This window comes from Bos grunniens, chromosome 10 (assembly GCF_055505025.1).
Source record: "Bos grunniens cultivar Pamir isolate PY7600 chromosome 10, Bosgru_T2T1.0, whole genome shotgun sequence".
Lineage (NCBI taxonomy): Eukaryota > Metazoa > Chordata > Mammalia > Artiodactyla > Bovidae > Bos > Bos grunniens.
Genome location: NC_141174.1, coordinates 48,464,568 through 48,491,032, shown reverse-complemented (window position 1 = coordinate 48,491,032; position 26,465 = coordinate 48,464,568). Strand labels below are relative to the sequence as shown.

The 26,465-nt window shown below is 37.9% G+C and overlaps 3 protein-coding genes across 23 annotated transcripts in view; 2 read left to right on the top strand and 1 right to left on the bottom strand.

Moving 5' to 3' along the window:
• Positions 1-23,259, top strand: part of DNAAF4 (dynein axonemal assembly factor 4) — an 85,950-nt gene extending 62,691 nt beyond the window's left edge. For 3 of the 7 annotated variants that reach the window (XR_015134555.1, XR_015134554.1, XM_086321055.1), the window contains 3 exons: positions 1,802-1,955; positions 2,975-3,080; positions 4,952-5,415. Coding sequence is in view for 4 of the 7 variants with exons in the window: in XM_086321055.1 (XP_086177181.1) it covers positions 1,802-1,955; positions 2,975-3,080; positions 4,952-5,064 (373 nt within the window). In the remaining 3 variants the exon portion in view is untranslated. Of the gene's footprint in view, positions 1-1,801; positions 1,956-2,974; positions 3,081-4,084; positions 5,416-8,627; positions 8,731-23,082 lie in introns of those variants that run through there. The other 4 variants (XR_015134553.1, XM_086321056.1, XM_086321057.1 and 1 more) reach the window with 4 other exon arrangements.
• PIERCE2 (piercer of microtubule wall 2) lies at positions 15,532-23,488 on the bottom strand. The gene is made up of 2 exons (XM_086321082.1): positions 23,030-23,488; positions 15,532-16,017 (listed from the first exon to the last, which is right to left on the bottom strand). The coding sequence occupies exons 1-2, from the start codon at positions 23,045-23,047 to the stop codon at positions 15,673-15,675; spliced, it is 363 nt and encodes a 120-aa protein (XP_086177208.1). The 5' UTR covers positions 23,048-23,488; the 3' UTR covers positions 15,532-15,672.
• Positions 23,463-26,465, top strand: part of CCPG1 (cell cycle progression 1) — a 42,050-nt gene continuing 39,047 nt past the window's right edge. For 8 of the 15 annotated variants that reach the window (XM_086321049.1, XM_086321045.1, XM_086321047.1 and 5 more), the window contains exon 1: positions 23,463-23,601. The gene's annotated coding sequence lies outside the window, so the exon portion shown is untranslated. Of the gene's footprint in view, positions 23,961-26,465 lie in introns of all 15 variants that reach the window. The other 7 variants (XM_086321048.1, XM_086321042.1, XM_086321037.1 and 4 more) reach the window with 3 other exon arrangements.

Below are 26,465 nucleotides of genomic sequence, written 5' to 3'. Positions count from 1 at the left end.
ATATTTCTGTATTTGTTAACATGGAAAGATGGTCATATTGTTGAATTATTTAAAGAACTTTCCAAACAGCAGTGTATAGAACTTAGGAATGAAATTGGAGAAAGAGAATGGGTGGAAGGACTGAGAACAAGAGAAACTGGTAGGTTTTTTTTAAGGCAAAATACTTTTTAAGGCTTGGTATTTTTGATCCATGAGATTTGGGAAAGGTGGTAAACTGGGAGATTTCTGGCAAGGTTTTCTTGATTTCAAGAAGCATATACCAGAAGATACTGTCTTATTTTCTTTTAATGAATATCGTGCCTGAGTGTGGCTCTTTGAGCCACGCATGAGGAAAACCAGCCCCAGGATGAAGCAGGAACCTGAGGCCTTGATAAGACCCATGTGCTACTGATCACATGGGGCCTGGATCCTTTCCCTCTAAGCTAGTTTAATGTGAGGTGATCTGTTTCCTTCCTTGTTTAAACCAGTTTGAGTTGAGGTTCTGTTACTTGTGGTCAGAAGCATCCTAGCTGATATGAGACATTTCAGAAATGTAAATGTTCCCACAGAATTAGCTTTTCTGGTTTGTGCAGGTTATTTTAAACTTGAGTCAGACTTAGGTTAGATGTCACTGTGGTGTCCTTTTACCTTTTATTCATGATTTGCAGGGTGCTTTTATGGGTCTGCTTTTGAAGTCATTGTGTTTAATATTCTAAAATTGTGAAGTGTATATAGTACAGTTGCTGGAAATGAATACTAAATGTTGTTTATATGGCACTTTTAATATTTGGCAAAGACTTTTAATTTTCCTTATGTTTATGTATTTTTCAAAATACTAGGAATTGTACATAAAAAACAGAAAAGAAATTATGTTTTAAATAAATCTTTTAATTATGTATATATCTTTATTTGAAGAGAATTTGGGGAGATTTGAACTGAAAGAGTGTATTTATTAGAATGCTTTCGTTTGCAAGTAACTGAGAAACCCAATTTAAACTGGCTTAATGTTTAAAGGATGGCTCAGTGGGTAAAGAATCCACCTTTACACAGATGTGGAAACACAGATGTGGGTTCAGTCCCTGGATCAGGAAGATCCCCTGGAGGAGGAAATGGCAACCCACTCTGGTATTCTTGCCTGGAAAATTTCCTGACAGAGGAGCTTGATGGGCTACAGTCCACAGGGTCACAAAGAGTCAGACACTACTGAGCATGCACAGGCATAGCAATATTTAAAGGAATTTATTTGCTTACATAACTAAAAAACTAAAGGTGTGTTACTTGTTGGTTAAAGCTTGATCCAGCAGCTTAACTGTATCACTAAGAACTCGAGTTTCCTTCTGCCTTATTATCCTTTTCATAATTCCATAGTATTAGCTTTATTCTAGTGCTGGCTCCTCCCACAGTTTCAAAACCGTCAGCAATTTTGACTTGTGTGCTTTCTACATTTGTATCCAGCAGGGGGCGTTTTCCCAATTTTTCGCTCTCCAACTTTGGTAATATAAAATCACAGGCTTCATTCTGAAAACGCAGTTTAGGTCAAAAATCCATCCCGTGTCAATCATTGTAGCAAGAAGGATGGAAATATGCCTACTGGCTTAAGTTACTAATTAACTGCCCTTGGAGGTGGAGGTGAGGCCAGTCCCCTTCAGATTACATGCTGATGTTTGGAGGATAGGTACGTTAGTGCCATGTCCAGAGTATGATTCAAGGAACGGAAAGAGAGGTCAGCCATCCATCCCCTCTGCCAGATATAATTAGATAGTATTTCTGTGTTTCTGTTTCAGTCTTAGATTGTTTTTCTTTTATGTTTTTGTCTCATTAGCAAATTGTTTGCAACAGAAAACTATTTGGCAGCTATTAATGCATACAACTTAGCCATAAGACTAAATAATAAGATTCCACTACTGTATTTGAATCGGGCTGCTTGCCACCTAAAACTGAAAAACTTACACAAGGCTATCGAAGATTCTTCTAAGGTATGTGTATCTATTTATATATATTGCTTTAAAATTTCTCTGCTCCCATTATTGATTGAAATGATGGCTTTATCTTTTGTTGGGTAAATTTAAATAATTGAGATGCAATGATTTTTATTTTTATTACATTGCTTATTACATATTTTTACTGAAAAAAAATTTTTTTATGGATAAGTTACTGGTGTAGTTTGAGACTTCAAGTTAGATTAGAGATACCTTATCAATTGCCTTAGCGTATCAGTTGAAGTTCAAAAGGAAATTAGTAAATGGTAATCATTTTGTACCCATCTTTTTTCTTAATAAAGTTTTGGAGACAATGGGAGACAGAAAGAGACTTGATGTAACTACAGCTTGCACAATAAAAGAATATCTCCATAATCATTTTTCCATTTTCAGAGTAACTTAGTATATCCTAATTACCATTGCAAATAACATGTCATTATCTTAAACTTCTAGTTTTTCCTTTTTTTTTCCATATCAAAGTAACATTTTAAGGGAAACTCACATGCAAAATCTGTTACGTGTCTCCTTGAGATTGAGGATATGGAGGAAACAGTTAAGTCCTCATACTTCAATCTCATTAAGTTATTGAAGATCTGATAATATTTTCAAGATCCAGTTTTCATTTTACTAGCACAATTTCATGTACAAATATTTACTGAATGAATGAATAAACTGAATCACCAAATTTGAATATAAAAGCATTATATATAGTTATGTTTATTATTAGAATTAATAACATTAACTAAATTAATGCTATTTAACCATCTCTGCTGTAAAGGTTTCAAATGATAAACCAAAACATAAGTCTGGGGGCAAGGGAGTGAATCTCATATAGGAACAATCAAACAAGTCCTAAAATTGTTCAACGTAAATGTATATATTTGATAAATTCCTGTCCAGTTAAGCCAAAAATTTAGGTGGGTGAGGGCCTGAGGCTTGTTTTAAAGTTGAATTTTATCTTGTTTTTGCTCAAGTTTAAAATGGGAAATTATGTTTTTCCCTATTTTTTCTGTAAGGCACTAGAAATATTGACACCACCTGTTGCAGACAATGCTAATGCAAGAATGAAGGCACACATACGTCGTGGAACAGCATTCTGTCAACTAGAATTGTATGTCGAAGGTAAGAGATGAAATGCTTTAAGATCCAGATTATACTCTGAAAAAAAATGTCATTGCCATTATTCAAGAGACTCCATTATTTTATACTTTTAGCATTTAATTCTTTGTAATTTATCTGGCAAAAGATGACTTGAAATATTTTTAAAAATCGTTGTAGAAGGGAATTAATGCAAGTTATAAACATCTCCCTAGGTCTAGGAGATGCTGTAATATCAGACAACTTTTTGTAGAAAAAATGTGTGATAAAGGATATAAATGAATCATTTAAGACATAATGGAAATTTTAAAAATTAGCTTCTTTGGTCAGACACACAGATAGCACATACATACATATGCATGCTCAGTTGTGTCTAACTCTCTTTGACCCCATGGACTGTAGCCCACGAGGCTCCTCTGTCCATGAAATTTTCTAGGCAAGAATACTGGAGTGATTTGCCATTTCCTACTCCAGGACATACATACATACATACATGCATAAGCTCAGAAACAATTGATGTAGCACAGTGCATGAGCAATTGCTTATTTTTGTGAGAATGTACTAAGGTTTTTAATTCAGTCCCATGTATGTAGAAGCCATATTTATTTGATTTTTAGTGTTTTAATTTCTTTTGTTTTTCGTTTTTAATGTATTTAAGAACTATTTGCAGTTATTCATGTTGTCCCAGAGTTTTATCTTCAATGCTCTTCTCATACCCCCCCACCCAGATACCAGTTCAGTTTCTTTTCATTTAAGACCTAAAGGCCTAATTCCTGATAATGTCTTGCCAGGAAATGGGCTCTAGCTTATAAAGTTTTCTATTTCTGACTTGTTTCTGTCATTTTTAGATTTTTCTAACCAAAGCATCCAAATTAGGTTTATGTGCCTATCCTTTCTTTGAGTCATACCCAGCTTCATGAGGATAAGAATTATCAAGACAGGAATGAAACACTGTAAGCATTCTTTAGGAATTACAGCATCATAGACTTTTTTGAACTTAAAGACTTTATTGAACCTTCATTTTAAAGATGAGAAAATGGAGGCTTGGGACATTCTAAGTGATTTGCCTGAAGTGGAATGTCAAATCCATAGCACCTGGAACGCAAGTTTCCTTCGTGGTTGGTGGTTTAGTCCCTAATTTGTGTCCAACTCTTGTGACCACATGGACTGTAGCCTGCCAGGTTCCTCTCTCCGTGGGATTTCCCAGATGAAAATACTGGAGTGGGTTGCCATTTCCTTCTCCAGGGGATCTTCCCAACCCAGGGATCAAACCTGTGTCTCATGCATTGCAGGCGGATTCTTTACCGCTGAGCCACCAGAGTTATTCACAAAGAAATTCTTCCCACTGATTTTTTTGGTAAAGATTTAGATTCAGTTATATATTTTTAACATCCAGTCTACAATGCTTTCCTTTTTAACCAATTTTTCACAAAGAAACTTTATAGATAGGATAACTACAAAAAAAAGTACAAACTATAGTCTATGAGTTATATAAAGTATGGATTAAGTCTACCAAAATTAAGTTTTAGGATCTAGAATTTTGAAATGATGACATTAATTACTTTTTAATTGAGGTGATAAAAATGTCCTTTTGATATATGAGTTTTGAGTCTGTTCATGCTTTAATGAGTTTAAGCTGTTAGCTTATTTGTATTTCAGTTTAAAATTACTGTTTCTTACTGAATCTTGGTTAAAATCATTATAATTATTTCTGAAATTACTTAAAAATTTTTTTAGTCTAGACCATGTATGTGAAACTGGGAATCTGACTAAAACCTATTACTTACGCTGAACCATGGATTTAACGATTTTTTTTTTTTTTTTAAAAAATGTTGTCTAGATAACACAGGTACTTAGAAAATATTTTATTGATCATCATTGCTATATAAATATAGGCCTACAGGATTATGAAGCTGCTCTTAAGATTGATCCATCCAACAAAATTGTACAAAATGATGCTGAGAAGATTCGGAATATAATTCAAGGAACAGAACTAGAATCTAAATGACTACAAGAAGCAACTAGGTATTGTTCTAAGTTTAACAAAATAACTGGAGGCATTAGAAATCTGTGCATATTATGGCTGATTATACAGAATCACTTTGCCTTTAGTTCCATAGAGGGCAGAGTATTATAAATCTGTAGAAAATGAAATGTTTGATTTGAATGGTTTTTGAATAAGTAAGTCAAAATAGGAATAATTGTTTAAATTATTTGTTTCATATTACTACAGGATTTTTTTTGTTACTGAATTCAGCTTGCCCTTATAACTAACAATATATTTGTTGATGTGATTACCAGGACACTTACTGATTCATTTTTAACAAGAAGTTTTAAATAAAAGATTATGTTTATAAAATATTTTTGTTTGTATTAAATACACAATTTAATTGTCTGAATGCTTGGCCTTGGTATAATCAATATTGATGTTTCCACTTAGTTTCCAAATGCACAGAACCTTCTTTTAAAAGAATACTGCTCCACTACCTGTTGTTTTAGGTTAGACTAGTTTACCTTAGTATTAATAAAACAGCTGTTTGGAAAACCTTATCTTCAGCTGTAGGGAGTGTAGCCAAAGCATGGATCATATCTTATAATACTATCTGATGATGATTTTTCTAGTAAGATTGTTTTCTAGTACTGTCAAGTATACCAGGAAAAAAAAAAAAAGACTGCAAAGGTGAAAATGTTAACTTAAAACATTGTGATACTGGCACTGGATTGCACCACCAGTTGTGTTGTGTCACTTGATGATGCAAGTGTTAAGCAAAACCAGCACAGCTTCCCTTTTGCATCTAACAGTTGTCACAATTCTCTGTGATTATATTTAGGGTTTTTTTTTAGGGGAAAAAAACCCACAAAATTTTTAGGAATAAGTTTTACAGTATTTGGTCGTCAGATGTCATTCAAGTAGATCATAAAACAGTCTTTTTTTTAGAAAAAAGATGTAATACTTTTTTGAATATGTAAGTGTGTATGTAAGTATATGTAAGTAAGTATACATATGTAAAAATGTAAGTATGTATGTAAGTATATGTAAGTAAGTATACATATGTAAATATGTATCCTAGTTCAGCAACCTTGAAACTTTTACTTCTATAAAGCAACTCTTGATAGCTTCTGTAGCAGTCCTGCCCAGTTATCAGACCTTCTGGTGAGGTAGGATTGCTTTTTCTTACAAACAGCCCTGGTTTGTTTTTATTTTTAAAAATAAATGTGACCAAAGTAAAGGTGTTTCTCTGGGAAATGGAGTCACTGTAGACCCAGAGATGGAAGTCTCATGTTAACGGTGGCCGAGATAACCCATCAACTTAGGTCCCAGAATGACTTTGCAAATCAGATCTGCTTACCCATCCTGAACCATTTGTCTGTTATGTGGGAGAAAAATGAACTTTTATCTTAAGTATGAAAAAACAAAAAAGGTGGTTCTTCTGTATATCATGTTCCAGTTTGACATTCAGAATACTTTAACCAACCAATACTTTAACTAGTCTTTTCTCAGGCTCTTCCTATTGCAGGAAAAACGGGGCATGAGAGGATGGTCACGTCCCGGGTCTCAGTGAGTCCCAGGGACAGCCCATCAAGTGAGGTTCTTTGGCTTTGGGCAGGAAAGAATTCAAGAGTGAGTCATAGTAAAGTGAAAGCAGGTTTATTTAGAGATGCACATTCCATAGACAGAATACAGGTCACCTCAAAAGGTGATAGCTGTGCCTGGGTGTGGGAGTAGTTAGTTTTATGGGCTGGACAGTTTCATAGGCTTACTGAGTGGGAGAATTATTCCTACTATCTTGGAGAAAGGGCAGAGATTTCCAGCAATTGGGCCACGCCCACTTTTTGGCCTTTTATGGTCTTCCTCAGAACTGTCATGGCGCCTGTGGCTGTATCATTTAGTTAATGTATTACAGTGAGCATATAATGAGGCTTAGGGGCTACTGGTAGTCAAAAATGTTCCACCATCTTAGACCTAGTTGTTTCTAACCAGTTTTTTCTCTATCCTCAATGACTGTGGCATTCTTTTAAAGGTTGTGCCCTGTTCCCTTCCCTCCTGTCTCATTCCTGTTACATCCCAACCAGAAACAAAAACCTGGGCCCAAGAGTTACCCTAAGCGCAAAGGATCTATTTTTGGAGGAGGTAGAAGGGAGTTTTAAGTAGTTAGTCATTATTTTTGACCCTATCCTGTAAGTCTTGGTTTAAAAGCAATAGATACTCATTTGTATTCATGAACTACTTGACCTTTTTTGAGCAAATCTTCTGTTAAGGGACTTTTATCTTAGACTGAAGTAGTGATAGAGTTAAATTAGAGATATGCACATTCCCATTTCATTTGTGATAAAAGCATGCTTCCCAAATAGAGATATCATTAAAACTTAGAGTAAAAAATTGTTAAAAGGAAAAATTATTATGGTAGTCCTTAGACATGACCAAGTCAAACAGGGAAAGATTTATTACTTGCAGCAAGTAAGGAGAACACTGGGGACTTTCCCCCAAGCTCCAAAATTGGGGAAGTTTTTGCTAAAGGTGCATCCATATTCATGAAACACGCTGAGCAAAGAATTCTCCTTGGAGTTGGCCAAGTAAATAGAGTTCCAAGCTCTAGCTGATTGAAGTTAAGAGTGTCAGAAAAGGTCCAACATCATCATCCCTTAGCTTCCGGTAGATCTGGTGGTTGAGCCCTGGTTGTTGTTCAGCCGCTAAGTCATGTCTGACTCTATGTGACCCCATGGACTGCAGCACACCAGGCTCCCCTGTCCTTCACTATCTCCCACAGTTTGCTCAAATTCATGTCCATTGAGTCAGTGGTGCTATTTAACCATCTCATCTTCTGCTGTTCGCTTCTCTTCCTGCCTTCAATCTTTCCCAGCATCAGAGTCTTTTTCAGTGAGTCAGCTCTTTGCATCAGGTGGCCAGAGTATTGGAGCTTCAGCATTAGTCTATCCAATGAGTATTTAGGGTTGATCTCCTTTAGGATTGATTGATTTGACATCCTTGCTGTCCAAGGGATACTCGAGTCTTTCCAGCACCACAATTCAAAAGCATCAGTTCTTCAGAGCTCAGTCTTCTTTATGGTCCAACTCTGAGCCCTGGAGGGGGGTTAAATTCTTCAAAACAACTCAAGAAACTGCTTCAGGCTAATCTTTACCACTGAAAGAGTGAAGTCGCTCAGTCATGTCTAACTCTTTGCAACCCCATAGACTGTAGCCTAGCACAGTCCTCCATCCATGGGATTTTCCAGGCAAGAGGATTGGGTTGCCATTTCCTTCTCCAGAGGATCTTCCCAACCCAGGGATCAAACCTGGGCCTCCTACATTGTAGGCAGACACTTTACCATCTGAGCCACCAGGGAAGTGGTGTTACCACTGAAGCAGACTTGGAAGTCTTTATTATCTGATTTGTTATCTTTACTGTTGTTCCTTGCCTGGTAAGAGTGCTTTGTTCTTTTGTTCCTGTAAGATCATTGTTATCAAGACTGGATCAAGGTCAAGCATTGTGACCAGGCTTAGATCACAAAATGGTTTAGCCCTCAAATGACTTCTCTTTTGTCAAAAACTATATCTGGTTTTTTTCTCCAGGGACCCCCTACCCCATCTGCTTACACAAGGATGAGGCCTAATTAAAAAAGTGGCTAAGAGGAGCCTGTTTAGAGTTTGGTCAAGGAAAGACCACTTGGCACTGGTAAGCCAGGTTTTTTCCAACACACCTTATCTATGTGGAGAATAAAGGGAAAGGACTTTTGCATATACTATCTGGGGGAAAAAGTTGGTATGTGGTCTCCTAAGAATCCTGAAAACAAGGGTGTGTTTCATTATGTTACTGAATTGATCTGCCTCAGTCTCACTCTCAGAGACTCCCGAGCACCCTCAAGACTGACTCATCTGCAAGGATCAGAGTCATATTAACCAGGCTCAGGAGAGTAAGTAAAACAGATTACATACTTATTACTAATGCAATAATCAGAAATTGACAGGATGTTCATGGTCATGGTAGGTTAAATGAAAATTCATTTCTCTTTATAAGCAGATTTGATATGGTAAATCATAAATTTGCTTGACAGACATGGACTCAGAACAAGGAAAATTACTTTAATGAATGGACTGTTTCATGGCATCATGCATCCAGTTCTACATAACAAGCTTCCTTTTTCCTAAAATGTTTAGGCTAATTCCCTTTGTTTACAAGCCTTAAGACATACTTCACTATAACTAACTCTCTTGTACTAACAATAAAACCAGGTTAACTCTTCAGGTCATGATAGGGTTACCAGTATCATCTCTTTGAGATGTGATTTGCCTTTTTTTTTTTTTCCTATTAAAGAATATTAATAGAGGAATTTATTTAGTCGATATTGTGATTCCGCCTTATAAAATGTTTTAAAGGAATGTGACTCCTAAGGCCATCTCTTTCTTAAGACACTCTCTTCAGGGAACTGCTTTTTTTTTTTTTTTAAGGTGCTACTTTTGACAGTACTAGAACACACTTCATTTTAGCCTTTGCATGACCTAAATAAGCATGGTTTTTATTTAATAAATGGACTGCCTTGTATAGGACCTAGAACATAATAAACTAAGCATAATTTTGAACTATTATATATAGTAAAAACCAACATTATTTGGTCAAATACATTAATTAGATTATTGATGGGGTTTAGTTTATAGCTAAAAGAGGAAAAAGACCTAAATAAACTGATAAAATATTCCTTTGGGAAGATAAGCCTTTAGTTTAACTTAATGCTCTATTTCTAGAAATAATCAGTCAGTGAAAGTGAAAGTGCTAGTCACTCAGTCGTGTCCTACTCTTTGTGACCCCGTGGGCTGTAACCCACCAGGCTCCTCTGTCCATGGAATTCTCCAGGCAAGAATACTGGAGGGGGTTGCCATTTCCTCCTCCAGGGGATCTTCCCGACGCAGGGATTGAACCCAGGTCTCCCACATTGCAGGCAGATTCTTGACCAACTGAACCACCAGGGAAGACAATCAGTCAATAAATGGAGGTAAAACTTTAAATATTCTGATAATTGTGTAAAGGTAGGAAAATTTTCCTAAAGTATGTGAGTTTTTAATTTAATGTGCTTTAAATATTTTCCAGGGGAATTTATTGTTCAAACTGTTACCTGAAGTGGAGTCTTTCTTTCTGGAAAAATTACTGAGTATGTTTATTTTTTACAATTTGCTGCTGCTGCGTCGCTTTAGTCATGTCCGACTCTGTGCGACCCCATAGACGGCAGCCCACCAGGCTTCCTGTCCCTGGGATTCTCCAGGCAAGAACACTGGAGTGGGTTGCCATTTCCTTCTCCAATGCATGAAAGTAAAAAGTGAAAGTGAAGTCGCTCAGTCATGCCCGACTCTAGCAACCCCATGGATTGCAGCCTACCAGGCTCCTCCGTCCATGGGATTTTCTAGGCAAAAGTCTAGAGTGGGGTGCCATTTCAAATGTACTGCTTTATTTGGTGTAGCTCACAAAATAAATTAATACTTTACAGTCCATATTCCAATGCTTTTATTTTTAGCTTGTTCTTATGTATCCTGGTTCTAAGTATACTATAAATTGATGGATAATTCTGTGTCCATCCTGTCTATATGTTTGATTTTATACACTCTACTTTTTTTAGTCCATGTTACAGAACATTACTCTGCAGTCATATTTAGCTACATTTTTCTCTGTGGAACTGATTACTATGGGTGAGAGATTCTCAAAATGTGCTTCCATCAAATGCAAATATGCTTCTTCTTTTTAAAAAGTAACCTTTGGCCCCCACATATATTTCCAGCTATTACCCCATCTCTATATTCACTGTACAGAAAAGCTACTAAAAAGTTTTTACTTCTTGCAGGCTTTCATAAACCTGTTCTAGTATGGTTTTCCTCTCTACAACCCCACTGAGATACTTCTTGCTGAGGCACCAGTTATCTCTACATTGCCTAATCAAACCCTCAGGTCTCAGTCTATGTGTTAGCTTCCAAGATAGTTTCCCAAAGGTGGGTCATGCCCTGTTTAGGAAACAAGTTCCTTACTTGACTTCCGAGTATCACAGTCTTCCTCGTTTCTTCCTACTTCACTAGTTACTTCTTGGTCTCATTTGTTTATTCCTTGTCATCCCCCTGACTTCTAAATGAGTTGCCTAAAGATTAGTCCTTTGGTCTTTATTCTGCCTACACTTTGTTATCTTATCTCATGATTTTAAATAATATCTTTGTGTGAATATTGTTTAAATTGATTATATTCAACTTCTTCCTTGAACATCAGACTAGATATTCAGTTCCCACAATAACTTGACTTTCTCTTGACTTTCTTCAGGGGCATCTTCAAATACCAACTGATCAGACACTCCTGTACCTTAAATACCTCCTTGTCCAAGCACTCTTCCGCTAACCCTGTGTTAGTTTTTCCCTATATTTCTTTTCACCTGGCATGTTGTATACATATATATATACACACACACACATGTCAGTAACATGTAAATAAAATATTTACATAAGTAAAATTTATGTAACATAAATATGTAAATGTTGTACTTATATGGGGGCTTCCCTGGTGGCTCAGACATTAAAGAATTTGCCTGCAATGCAAACCCAGGTTAGATCTCTGGGTGGCAAAGATCCCCCTGAGAAGGAAATGGCAAACCATTCCAGTATTCTTGCCTGGAGAATCCCATGGACGGAGGCGCCTACAAGCTACAGTTCATGGAGTTGCAAAGAGTCAGACATGACTGAGCAACTAACATACATACATGGACATAAATATTTATGTGTAAATATGTACACATTATGGTGCTGCTATTAGTTACTCAGTCGTGTCAGATTCTTCGCGATCCCATGGACTGTAGCCACCAGGCTCCCCTATTCATGGGATTTTCCAGGCAAGAATACCGGAGTGTGTTGCCATTCCCTTCTCCAGGAGATCTTCCTGACCCAGGGATCAAACCCTAGTCTCCTGCTTTGCAGGCAGACTCTTTACTGACTGAGCCACTGGGGAAACCCAACATAAATATTTATGTGTAAATATGTATACATATAAGCCAGTGAGGGTGCTCACAATAGCACCTTCTTCAAGGGCAATGCCAAAGAATGCTCAAACTGCCACACAATTGCATTCATCTCACACGCTAGCAAAGTAATGCTCAAAATTCTCCAAGCCAGGCTTCAACAGTATGTGAACCGTGACCTTCCAGGTGTTCAAGCTGGATTTAGAAAAGGCAGAGGAACCAGAGATCAAATTGCCAACATCTGTTGGCTCATCAAAAAAACAAGAGAATTCCAGAAAAACATCTACTTCTGTTTTATTGACTATGCCAAAGCCTTTGACTATGTGGATCACAATGAACTATGGAAAATTCTTCAAGAGATAGGAATACCAGACCAGCTGACCTGCTTCCTGAAAAATCTGTATGCAGGTCAAGAAGCAACAGTTAGAACTGAACATGTAACAACAGACCGGTTCCAAATCAGAAAAGGAGTATGTCAAGGCTGTATATTGTCACCCTGCTTATTTAACTTATATGCAGAGTACATCATGAGAAACGCTGGGCTGGATGAAGCACAAGCTAGAATCAAGATTGCCAGGAGAAATATCAATAACCTCAGATATGCATATGACACCACAGATATGCATATGACCAACCTAGACAGCATATTAAAAAACAGAGATGTTACTTTGTAAACAAATGTCCGTCTAGTCAAAGTTTTGGTTTTTCCAGTAGTCATGTATGGATGTGAGAGTTGGACTATAAAGAAAGCTGAGCGCCAAAGAATTGATGCTTTTGAACTGTGGTGTTGGAGAAGACTCTTGAGAGTCCCTTGGACTGCAAGGAGATCCAACCAGTCCATGCTAAAGGAAATCAGCCATGAATATTCATTAGAAGGACTGATGCTGAAGCTGAAACTCCAATACTTTGGCCACCTGATGTGAAGAACTGACTGATTTGAAAAGACCCTGACGCTGGAAACATTGAAGGAGGGAGAAGAAGGGGACGATAGAGGATGAGATGGTTGGATGGCATCACTGACTCAATGGACATGAGTTTGAGTAAGCTCTGGGAGTTGGTGATAGACAGAGAAGCCTGGTGTGCTGCAGTCCATGGGGTTGCAAAGAGTCAGACACGACTGAGTGACTTAACTGACTGATTTACACATATTTTAAATTTATATATTTATACATGTAAGTAAGTATTTGTAAATATTTCTACATCTTGTTGCTCAGTTGCCCAGTCATGTCTGACTCTTTGCAACACCATGGACTGCAGCATGCTGTATGTCTACACGTGTATAAATACATGTGTACTACCTATGTCAGTGTAACATAAAGACAGAGAAACATTTACTTTAGAAAGTGTGTGTGTATATATATATATATATAAATGTATATACATTTATATATAAATGTATATACATATTTATACATATGTCTTTTGGTGGTTTTCCCCTACTAGAATTTATTAGAATCTAACCTCCATGAAGCTGCTGCTACTGCTGCTGCTGTGAAGTTGCTTCAGTTATGTCCAACTCTTTGCGACCCCATGGACTGCAGCCTACCAGGCTCCTCCGTCCATGGGATTTTCCAGGCAAGAGTGCTGGAGTGGGTTGCCATTGCCTTCTCCGTCCATGAAGCTAGGTGCCTAGAAGTCCCTGGACTTTAATAGACACTGAATGACTACTTAACTGCATTCCAGACAACATGCTTGATTCCATGATACTCATCCTTCTTAAGAATTTTAGCAACAGCAGCAAAAGAAAACAAAAAAATGCCTAACCACCTATCATAGTAAGGAACTTTTGGTTACCCTCTAGATTTTACATGTTAAAAAGTTGACTTCACTTGGTACAAATCAAGCACCTACAGTGAAGGAGTAAAATGGTTTATATAGTTTATGCCAAAGAAGTCTGGTAAACTCAAATTCTGTTGCATCATTCACCTGGAAATCTTGTGCAGTGCCTTCATTTTTGATGTTTCAGAGGAAGTTAACAAAGTCAATCTTTTTTTCTTTCCTCTGCCCATATCATATTTTGGGATATTTGAAAGAATTTCATGAGGCTGCAAAGGTTGAGCTGTTTCCTAAGATTCAACTTTTCTGTGTCCAACTTTTCTGATCCCCTAGTTACTCACAAGATTATTTTTTCTAATTGATGTTAATATCCTGAATCTGAAACCAACAGGGAAAAATAAGAATAGTGATTCTGTTTTTTTCCAGTAAAGCAGTTTAGTTCCAATTGAACAGGCAGTTTCAACAGATGGCAGCTGAAATATATCTCTGTGTAGTGTGATTTCAGAGTTTAAAGAATTGTATAGGCTATCATTGGAGAAGGAAATGGCAAACCACTCTAGTATTCTTGCCTAGAGAATCCCATGGACAGAGGAGCCTGGTGGGCTGCTGTCCATAGGGTCACACAGAGTCGGACATGACTGAAGCAGCTTAGCACGCGTGCATGCATTGGAGAAGGAAATGGCAACCCACTCCAGTATTCTTGGAGAATCCCAGGGACAGAGGAGCCTGGTGGGCTGCCGTCTATGGGGTTGCACAGAGTCAGACACGACTGAAGCGACTTAGCAGCAGCAGCAGCATAGGCCATCATCTGTCACTGCTCATGCTCTGTGTTGAAGATGTATCAGAGTAATTGCATTTGTGAAAATGTGCAACATTCTTACACATTTTCATTCTTTTATATCTAAGATTTCTTTTTCCTGGACTGGTCTTTCCTTTGATTTGGCTTTACGTTCTCTAGGATGTTTCTTCTGACCTCCTTGTCTCTGTTTAAGCCAATTGTGTCTCTGTGTCTGAAAGACCTTTTATGTATTTTATATTACATAAATTATCACACATTATTAATTTGCTAATCTCATTTCCCCCAAATATTGTTTATTGAAACAATAAAACAAACTCTCTTTCATTTCTGTGTTCACTTTACACATTTTTTGTTGTTTAGTCGCTAAGTCATGTATGAATCTTTTGTGACCCCCATGGACTGTAGCCTGCCAGGCTCCTCTGTCCATGGAATTTTCCATGCAAGAATACTGGAGTGAGTTGCCATTTCCTTCTCCAGGGGATCTTCCTAACCCAGGGATCAAACTTGTGTCTCCTGCATTGGTAGGTAGGTTCTTCCCACTGAGCCACCAGGGAAGCCCACTTATTTTGAATAGTGCCTGCCATAAGTAGGTGTTCAATAACTGAATGAAAAAATTTCAAATCTTCTCTTCCACCAGCTTAGCAGTGAGAACTAACATTTCCCCAGGTTCTAAGCTATTAGTTGAAGTAACAGAAAAGTAAGAAATTTCTCATCAAAATCTTGTTCAATTCAGTTTTTCTAATTAGAATTCCTGTGTTCCTTTGTCTGGGTAAATATACTCAGTAGACAAGTTGAGATCCTGAAAACATTTTGAAGTTTTGGAACTACATGAGCTAAATAAAGCTAGGTATAATAAAATGCTTTCTACCATTTATTCTGTTTTGAACACATTTTTATTTAAGAAGTCACTGTCATTCACTTATCATTTGAAATGCTTTATTTGTCAAAGGTATTTTTAAAAATTACTTCAAGGCTTTTTTATATTTCAAATTAGATATCCTAGTTTAGATTTAAAACTCGTTTTTCCTGAATACATTTTCTCTTTAAGAGTAACATACTTTCATAGAGTGTTTTGAAAATTAGGGAAGTCAAGGGTTCTTGTTCTGTCAGGTGCAGTGTTTAGAGTATTATTTTGATAAAATCCAGTCGCTCTGATATGACTAGAAAATACTTGCTCCCTTGGAGTATAATAGCAGGGGAAAAACTGTGGCATAGGTAAAAATTCACCGTAATTACTTGAATTGGTTTTATACATAATCATCTTAGGTTTTGATAGTGAGGTAGTCGTATGGAGTGTCTTTGGATCCAACATACATGAAAACACCGGATTGCCAGGATTCACACAGGGAGGCAGTTCAGGTTTCATTTCTGTGTCTGAATTTGAAGCTGAAGTACTTTTCTTTTCCTAAAAGATAAATGCATAAAATAATTATCAATTACACAGTTGTGAAAAAAAGAAAACAGAATTATTTAAATTAAGCCCTAACCTTTTTTATACAACTCAAAAAAATTGACTGAAAAAGATCAAAGACTTGAATGTAAGATCTGATACCATAAAACTCCTAGAAGAAAACACAGGGGAAAAGGTCCTTGGAGGTGGCCTTAGTAATGATTTTTGGATATGGCAACAAAACTACAAACAACCAAAGCAAAAATCAACAAGTGTGGCTACAACAAACTAAAAAGCTTCTGTACAGCACAAAAACAGCAGAATGAAGAGGCAAACTTGGAATGGGAAAACATATGTGCAAACCATGTATCAGATAAGGGGTTAACTTCTAAAATATCTTAAGAACTCATACAATTCAGTAGCAAAAAACCAAGCAATATAATTAAATAATGGGCAGAGGATCTGAACAGACATTTCCCCCAAAGATACATAGATAACTAACAAGTACATGAAAAGATGTTGAACATTCCCAGTCATCAGAGAAATGCAGACCTAAACCACAATATGATGTCACTCCACACCTGAAGAATGGCTATTATCAAAAAGTTAAGAGAGAATAAGAGTTGAGGATGTGGAGAAAAGGGAACTGTTGGTGGAAATGTAAATTGGTACAGCCACTATGGAAAACAGTGTGGAATTTCCTCAAAAAACTAAAGATAGAACTACCATATGATCCAGCAGTTTCACTTCTTAGATATCCAAAGAAAATGAAATCACATCTTGAAGAGATATCTGCACTCCCATGTTCATTGCAGCATTATTCATAATAGCTAAGACATGGAAACAAGTATCCATCAACAGATGCATGGATGGAGAAACACACACACAGAATGGAGTACTATCAGTCATAATAAAAGAAGAGCCCTGCCATTTGCAGCAATATCTAGGACCTTGAAATCATTATGTTAAGTGAAGTAAATCAGAGAAAGACAAATGCTGTATGATCTCACATATATGTAGAATCTTAAAAAAAAAGAAAGAGCAGAATGGTAGTTATCAGGGGCTGGGTATGGGGGTAAATGGAGAGATGATTGATGGTCAAAGAATCAACTTTTTTTACAACTTTCAGTTGTAAGAAGAGTAAGTTCTAGGGACCTAACATACAGTATGGTTACTGCCATTAACAATACTGTATTTGAAAGTTTGAGAGTAGATGTTCTCACCACACTCACACACAAAAATTTGTAATTATGTGAGGTGATGGATGTATCAGCTAATCATACTGTGTTAATCATTTCACAATATATATCAAAGCATTAGGTTGTACCCCCTAAACTTACACAAATGTTATATGTCAGTTATATCTTAATAAAGGTAGAAAAACAGAAGAAAACAAAAACTTAGCCCCATCTACTCTCCTTTTGGGAGTCTTTTCTCTTGAGGACATTGAAGAGTAGCCATTATATTATAATGGCTTCCTGGGACTGCAAGGACATCAAACCAGTCACTCCTAAAGGAGATCAACCATGAATATTCATTGGAAAGACTGATGCTAAAGGTGAAGCTCCAGTACTTTGGCCACCTGATGGGAAGAGCCAGCTCATTGGAAAAGGCCCTGATGCTGGGAAAGATTGAAGGCAAAAGAAGAGGCCAACAGAGGATGAGATGGTTAGATAGCATTACTGACTCAATGGAGATGAACTTGAGAAAACTGGGAGATAGTGGAGGACCAGGAAGCCTGGTGTGCTGCAGTCCATGGGGTCACAGAGAGTCAGACACAACTTAGTGACTGAACAATATATATATATATATATATGTATATATGTATATATACACATACATATATATGTATGGGCTTCCCTGGTGGCTCAGATGGTAAAGAATCCATCTGCAATGCGGGAGATCTGGGTTCAATCCCTGGGTTGGGAAGATCCCCTGGAGGAGGGCATAGCAACGCACATCAGTATTCCTGTCTGGAGAATTTCCATGGACCGAGGAACCTGGCAGGTTACATTCCATGGGGTCACAAAGAGTCAGACATGACTGAGTGACTAAGCACATATATATGTATATTATATATATATATATTTCAATTATATATGTCTGTACAGAGCAAACTTTTCAAAAGTATGTACAAGATAAGTTTTAAAAATCCCGTACTAGAACTATGAGAACTTATAAAAATGTGTAAATTATAGAATAGGATGCAATAGATCATAGTTCAAAGAGGATGTACAGTTGAATTTTAGAGTGAAAAAATAACAAGATAAACAAACATTCAGCAATCTGAACCTTGTGGATCTTTGCTTTGTGTATTAAGCAAATGATTCCACAACAACTAATTACAATTGTAAATGCTATGAAGAAAAAAAAATTCAAGGTATTTCTGAAGACTCAGGGGGGTTCTAATCTAGTGTGAGGGCCTAGGAAGGCCATTCTGGTGAAGTGTCGTTGAATCTAAGACTGGAAGGCAAGGAAGGAAAAGATAGAAAAGGGCACAGAGAAAATGCATGGCCCAAGTGGAGTGAAAATGGCTTAAGATGAGGAGAGAGGGGCAGGGGCAGAACCTGAAGTGTCTGGTTGACTGTGTGAGAAGTTTGGATCTTTATGGTAAAAGCTATGGAAAGCTATTGAAGAGTTTTAAAGAGAAACATAATTTTTAGGACGATTACTTGGCTGTCAGAGCCTTGAATGGATGTGGAGAGGAGCTTCAGTAATCCATGTGACTGATGATGATGATTTATAGAAAGATGGTGGTACAGAGAGGCTAGGAAATAAATTTGAGACATATTTTGAAAGTAGAATCCATAGGACCTGGTGACTGATGGATGTGGATGGAGAGGAAGAGGAACATATCAAGGAAGACCCCCAGATTTATGGACAAACATTTGGGTAGATGGTCATTTGCTACAATTTGTAACTAACATACATAATAAATTCAATAAATATTCAAAATAATTTAGCTATTTGGGGGAGGAGGGAGCAAGACAGTAAAAAGAATGAATACAAAAGTGATATTTTCTAGCATATGAACATAACATGCTTTATCTTCAGTAAAGTCATGTCCATTAAAATCAACAAGCTTCAATCATGAAGGTGAAAGAATTCACATGGAACAGACTATACGGACCTTATTTATCACTCATTCAACAAATAGTGAGTACCTACTGTGTGCTGGGCATTGTTAGATGCTGGAAAAATTGTGATTAAAAATCTGAAGTTCCACATTTTATTGTATAGGAGATAAGCACATAAGAAACCAGCTCAATAATGTTGGGAAATTGGTTAGTTATTTTTTAAAAAGGTAGGTCTTCGCCTCCAAAATTAGGTGTCACCAGTTCTAGGTTCTGATGTTGCCAGTAATAAAAGCTGCGTGACTTTGATGAAGTTACTTCGCAAGGATTCAAATTCCTTGTCTATAAATATAAAACAGGAGATGGATTAGATAGGTTTGTTTCCTAATCTGAGGATATAGATAAGATCAGTCGCTCAGTCGTGTCTGACTCTTTGCGACCCCATGAATTGCAGCACGCCAGGCCTCCCCGTCCATCACCAACTTCTGGAGTTCACTCAGACTCACGTCCATTGAGTCACTGATGCCATCCAGCCATCTCATCCTCTGTCGTCCCCTTTTCCTCCTGCCCCCAATACCTCCCAGCATCAGAGTCTTTTCCAGTGAATCAACTCTTCACATGAGGTGGCCAAAGTACTGGAGTTTCAGCTTTAGCATCATTCCTTCCAAAGAAATCCCAGGGCTGATCTCCTTCAGAATGGACTGGTTGGATCTCCTTGCAGTCCAAGGGACTCTCAAGAGTCTTCTCCAACACCACAGTTCAAAAGCATCAATTCTTCAGCACTCAGCCTTCTTTACAGTCCAACTCTCACATCCATACATGACCACAGGAAAAACCATAGCCTTGACTAGACGGACCTTTGTTGGCAAAGTAATGTCTCTGCTTTTGAATATGCTATCTAGGTTGGTCATCACTTTCCTTCCAAGGAGTAAGCGTCTTTTAATTTCATGGCTGCAGTCACCATCTGCAGTGCTTTTGGAGCCCAGAAAAATAAAGTCTGACACTGTTTCCCCATCTATTTCCCATGAAGTGATGGGACTAGATGCCATGATCTTTGTTTTCTGAATGTTGAGCTTTAAGCCAACTTTTTCACTCTCCACTTTAACTTTCATCAAGAGGCTTTTTAGTTCCTCTTCACTTTCTGCCATAAGGGTGGTGTCATCTGCATATCTGAGGATATAAGGGCTCTCCAAATGTAGCCATAAGAAAGTGATCTTCAGTTATTTGAAAAACATGAATGAAGAGTGTACATTTACTTGTGATAAGGCCCTTAAAAATGCATTCTGTGGGGTCCATGTCAGCATAAGCAGTTTAAAAAAACCCCCAAATTTGGTAATTTCTGAAATACTTAACATCTAAGTCCTTTCAGATCAGAATTTATATTATTATAATCTAACCTTATAGAGAGGTTGGCAGGGTACAGAGCGTGCGTGCGTGCTAAGTTGCTTCAGTCCTGTCCGGCTCTTTGCAGCCCTATGGACTGTAGCCCACCAGGCTCCTCTGTCCGTAGGGATTCTTCAGGCAAGAATACTGGAGTGGGTTGCTGTGCCTGCCTCCAAGGGATCTTCCTGACCCAGGGATTGAACCCACCTCTTGTTTGTCTTCTGCATTGGCAGGCCGTCTTTTTACCACTGGTGCCACCTGGAAAGCCCCAGGGTACTGTAATTGTGACTTTTTAAGGTTGAATTAAATAGAAGGTTGCTTATATGCATTAAAATTCTTTTTCTTTGAAGACTTTATAGTAGATTATTGTGATTCATGAGGCTCAGACCCTTTAAGAATTCTAAATTCTTAAAACTAGCAAGCATAAAATCTCAGTTTCTCCAACTCTAAAATGGAGGAAAGAATATTGGCCACATTGTTGTGTCAGGATCAAATTTGGGTCAGATTAACTTGGTTTCTCTTAAAATAACCCAGCTTACTCTGAATTCCTGGGTGATTCCACTTAGTATCTCAGCAAAATTGTTTCCCACCATCAAAAACCTATTTGTTTTGAAATCTTTAGTTCTAGTCTGCAAATGTGAAGTATTTACTCCACCTTCTTTTTATAGCTTCAAATTTTAGACCTATATATTATTTTATATTCACATTTAATGGATCTAATTTGAGATACTAAAATTCATAATCCACTTGTTCACATTTGAAGAAGTATGATAGTATTAGGGGAGCAGCACAAGGCGAGAACTCTGTGACCTACATTTCAATCCTTTATCATCACTGCACCTTTGTTTTTATATTGTCTGTAAAACTGGTTAAAAAATTTTGCTATAATTCCTGTGGTTGGAAAGTGAAAGAAAATCAGATGTAAATGATACATTACTATATAAATGGAACCAATTTTTATCATTTTTTTTTTTGCAGGTATACCTCAATGCATATGCACCATTTTCCACAATTCAGTTCTGAAATTTACAGGTTAAGAACATTTACACTAGTATGCTCCCATTTACTAACACTTATCATCTTGTAGGAAGCTGGCAAAGCTGGAAATAAAACTCATCAGATCTTGCTATTTATCCTTTTTAACACTGCTTATTAAATTGTTTTAAATATCCAGAGCAGAGACATTGGAGCAGAGTAAGTTGCCAGAATGTTATGGCATTCTGACAACAGGTCACTTTGTCTCAAAATGTCAAGGTTCCCACTTTTCTTAAGTGGGAGGTGCTGCCTTGTGACTTGTGAGAGAAAGTACCAATCCTGATATAATTTATGGACACCAGTCAGGTTGCCCAGGGCAACCTCACTCACAGAGGTTGTGACTTTCAAATTACCCTCTACAACTGGCTCTGAAATTCAGATCAACTTTGACTCCACAATGTAATAGAGAAAACAGAATGTAGTCAAAATAGAAGACAAATGAGCTGAAAAATTTTGTTGGCATTATCTGTACCATACAATCTGTAGAAGTTACTGTCCACCTAAATCTTTTGTACCTCCAGAACAATTCACAAATGTTTATGGACTTTGAAATAAAATAAAAATACCCATTGCTTTTACTTTATATCCTAGGTCCTCACTGCAGCTTTCTTATTTAGGTTTAGCCCTCTTCAAATCTGATATTCTTGAAATGTGGAGTTCAAAACGGATACATTAAAAACAAAACAGCCTAATAGAATAATAAAAAGATTAAATTCTCTACTAGATTACACACTGAGTCAGCGACTGTTAGTGAAGGATAAGAAGGTTAATGAAAATTATAAATGAATCTTTTAAAATCAATTAAGTGCCTTGAATGAAATCTACAAATGGTATTGGCTTTCTTACTAATTTAATACTCAGGCTCTCCTAGAATTAGAGACTAGGCCACTTTGACTTTTGCAAGTCTTTTGTTATAAACACACATTTTTATAAAGATAAATAAGCCATTGAAATAATAAAAATGCCCATTATAGAAGCTGTAATTATAACATTAAAAGTGCTTTTTCTTCTTTGGTTTTGGTTTCACAGTTGATGTTAATCACAGTAACACCAAAAGCAAAAAATTCCCTAAGGCCTAATTTTTAGGCACGCTTTTGTTTCTCCTCAGGCCCAACCATCCTTCTTGCTCATGTTAAAAAAAAAAAAAATTGGCCACAATTAGGGACAGAGAATTAAACCTTAACTTTCTACTGTTTCTATCAACAGTGATATAAATGCATCATATTCTTTCGCCCCCTCATATCCTTTTTTGAACAAGACAATGTAAACATGTGAATTAACAAGGAACATTTTTCTTGTTCAAAACCATCACCCCATTTTGCAGTGGGGTATGAGTTGCATACCATCCCCAATCATCTTTATACCTTCAGAGGCAATTCCGGCTTAATGCAGTGTATGTTACATCTGTGTAGTCCAGTGATTGCCTACAAAAGTGGTTTTTTTGGAGCGTGGGGTGGGTGGGAATGCGAGGTGCCCAAAATTTATAGTAAAGAGTACCAACAGTCAAAAACATCCAGCCCTCTGCCCAAACCCACCCAGTCGCACTCGGTCATTCTCGATGTCTTCTTTATTTTTTCCGCAAACGCAGTGTTTTCCTGCAGCTGATGGCAAAAAGGCCAGGGAGCACCGAGGGGACGCGGCTCTTTTTCTACACGCAATTAAAGCAGCAAAGAGCTGGTGAGCGGTCGACTGGATCAATACGCATAAACTAATCCGCCTAATCCCAGGAGCGGTCCTCCAGGGTGGAATCCTGCCAAGTGGTTGTAGCAGCCCGTCTCCATAGTAACCGGCCGCGGCGCCTCTCCAGCGCCGGGGCCCGGATGTTGTCAGGATCTCGGCCGCGGGGCCCAGCTTCCAGCAGCTTCCCGGCGGCCCGTTGCGCTCCTCTTCGGGAGTCGTAGTTCTTCACTCGGCCGCCGCCGGGTATGAGGCGCGGACCAGACTACGAGTCCCGGCATGCGCCGCGGTGCCCCGCCGGCCGCCGCCTCCCGGCTGCGGACGCCTGTGAGCAGGTTGTTTTTATGAGAGGCGTCACTGCTCTCGGAGTTGTGACCGCCGCCACCGCGACAGCCAGCGCCGTCGGGCGGAGGTGGCGCTGCCCCTTCAGGTAAGGTCCTGGGCGGGTTTGAACCCAGGGAGGGGAGTACGCGCCGACTGTCGCGGTTCTTGTGTCAGTCGTCTGGTGGAAGTATTCGTGGGGTCTCAGCTGAGGGGAGTCTTGACCCTTAGGCTCTCGGCGTTTGCTGCCGCCTGGGTGGCCCCTTCAGAACGCGGGGCCGCAGTCCCCGCGGCGCAGCAGATCCCCAGGCGTCCGGTCCGGTGGTCCTGTATCCTCGGTTTCCTGCGTGCAGACGCGAGCGGAGCGCCGGGGTTGTAGGGGAGCCGTTGGTCCGGGGGACGCACCCGCCTTCCTCCACTGGGCTGGCTTAAGGCTCTTCTCGGTCCTGATTGATGAGAATCCATATGGTAAGATGTTGTGTGCGTCACCCCGCCGGGTTTTCAGCCAGCCGGTCTTTTTTGGTGACGTTTGAGCCTTGTGATGCCAGGAGCAGAAAGATTAAATAATGCATTTGAGATTTCTGCTTGTGCGCCAGTCTGATAATCATCAAATCTCCCTGCCTTCCCCCCCCCCCCCCCCCGTCCCCTTCCTAATCGATAAGCACCCGCCGTAGCATCAGTCCACACCATGTCTTGTACGCGTTACCTGTTTATTTTGTTTCATGAGTCCAACTTTTTGCCATTGGGAGCGCCAATTTTGACGAACTCGGCCAATTAGGCACTTTCTTGAGCGGGTGAAATTGGTGCTGCTTCAGTCTAGCTTTATTAAGAAATAGAATGGAGCCTTCTTGTAGCTAGGCTAGGTAATTATTTTAGTACCGCAAATTTTAGGAAATTTGCCTCCAGTAAGGTCACATCTACTGAATAGTACTTGAAACGTCGTTATTAGCGCATCACTTCTTTGTGTCAAGTTTGAATCTTATTAGGCCCCGCATTTCTCAGGGGGCTATTTATCACATCTCGGACACTAGTGTGAATGGTTTACAATTCTTTTCTACACTATGGTCATAAAGGGGAAGGGAAGGGAGAAAGTGAGGGGATTATTTTTAATCCTTTACCCCAACCTAAGGATTGGCTAAGAATTCGAATAAAGTTGCTATGAATATATAAAAAAGAATCCATTAAAAATCGCTCTCAAATAATATTTAAGCGTGTGGGAAATATTAGTTTTTAAATGAAAATAGATTAGAAAGTAGTGTAATTCTAATTTTGTTTACTAAACTATAGAACTAGAAGTGGTTATATGTGTTTTAGAAATAAGACTCAAAGAGTCATAGTTATGAAAGTGATTAGATGATGCAACTACAATTTTTTTTTACATTTTCTAGTATTTTCCAAATTTTCTATAGGCAAAATTTAATTTAAAAAAGGGATACAGATAAAGCAATTCCAGTTATGTAAACTCTTTAAACATTAATTTTAAAAAGCAAGTAACGACAAACAACATAGGCAGAGCCCCTGTTACTGCATCCACAAACTATGAATAACAAGTTTAAATGTAAGTTAGTTGTGGAGAAATGACAAGAAATGCTTTGGTTGGACTGGAAAGGAAAACAAAACAAATATGACACATTCTCAGCATTTGTACATCTTATCTTGATCTGTTTTTATTTTGGACAGTAAAATCAAAAGACAAAATTCCTTAGTTTTCTTCAGTTAAGGCAGTGCAGTCTTGATTATTCCTGTAACTCAAGGTGACAAAGCATGGGCATGTTAATCTGAAAAGATCTGGATATAGCAAGATTTTTTCATTTATCATTTGCCAGTGGAAATAAAGAAGTTAAACATTATTAAAAATAAGGGATGTTAAGCTTGTTTTCATTGAATCATTTTAAGCACTGTGTTTGATACGCCTGATATTTTGGATTATGTTTTTGTTTCATTTTCTATTATGATTATGTTGGATATGGATGGTAAGTTGCATGTTTGGGCCACACTTTGTTTTCTGTTCTAAAGACAGGGCTGCATTGTTCTTTGAGAAGAATAGTCTGTGTATTTTTGCAGTTATCAGTCTTGAAAAATTGGGGTTTACCTCAATTCCAAGTGTTCATTTATTCTTAATAAAATATCCATTCTACAGCTTTTTTTTTTCCCCCTTTTTTTAAACTGTAGAAGTCATACTTTGTTTTCTTAGATTCTTTTCTTTGGAGCGTTGTTTCTTTCCCCAAATTTCAGTTTCTTGTCGGTATTTTGTATTGGTTTGTGTGTCTTGTGCCCTGTGTTAGTTCAATACCTTGTTAAAAATTTGAGTTCCTTTACATGGCATAAGAAACATTCATAATTGCTTAACTTGTCTGATTTACTAACTGGTTCTAGATTATAATATTGTATTTTTATGCAGGTTAATATTTAAAAAATTATGTGAGTTTGAACTGAGATCTTAGAAGTAGTAGTTTCTGACATGTAAAGAATATGGACACAGTGTAAGGCCTGTTAAGCCCAGAGTATTTTAAAACAGAAAATGCAGACTCATCTAACAATGTAGAACTAGTAGAGGCTGAATTGTTTTTGTTTTCATGTGTGGTTAAAGTGAGGAAGTTGCCATATTGTAAGTAATAACTTATATTTTCAAGAATCTTCTTTCTGGGAGTTGTGCAATTTTTCTTTTTTGTAATAAATTTTTTTTGTAGTTTTTAAAGGTTACTTTCCATTTATTATTACAAAATACTGACTGTATTCTCCGTGTTGCACAGCACATCCTTGAGTCTGTCTTATACCCACTAGTCTGTACCTCATTCCCTTACCCCGGTATTGCCCCCCTCACTAGTTCTCTATATGGAAGTCTGTTTCTTTTCCTGTTAAATTCACTAGTTTGTTATGTTTTTTATATTCCACATGTAAGTGATATCATACCATATTTGTCTGACAATTCTGCAGTCTTGATTAATTTAAAACAGTTAAAAAATATGAGTT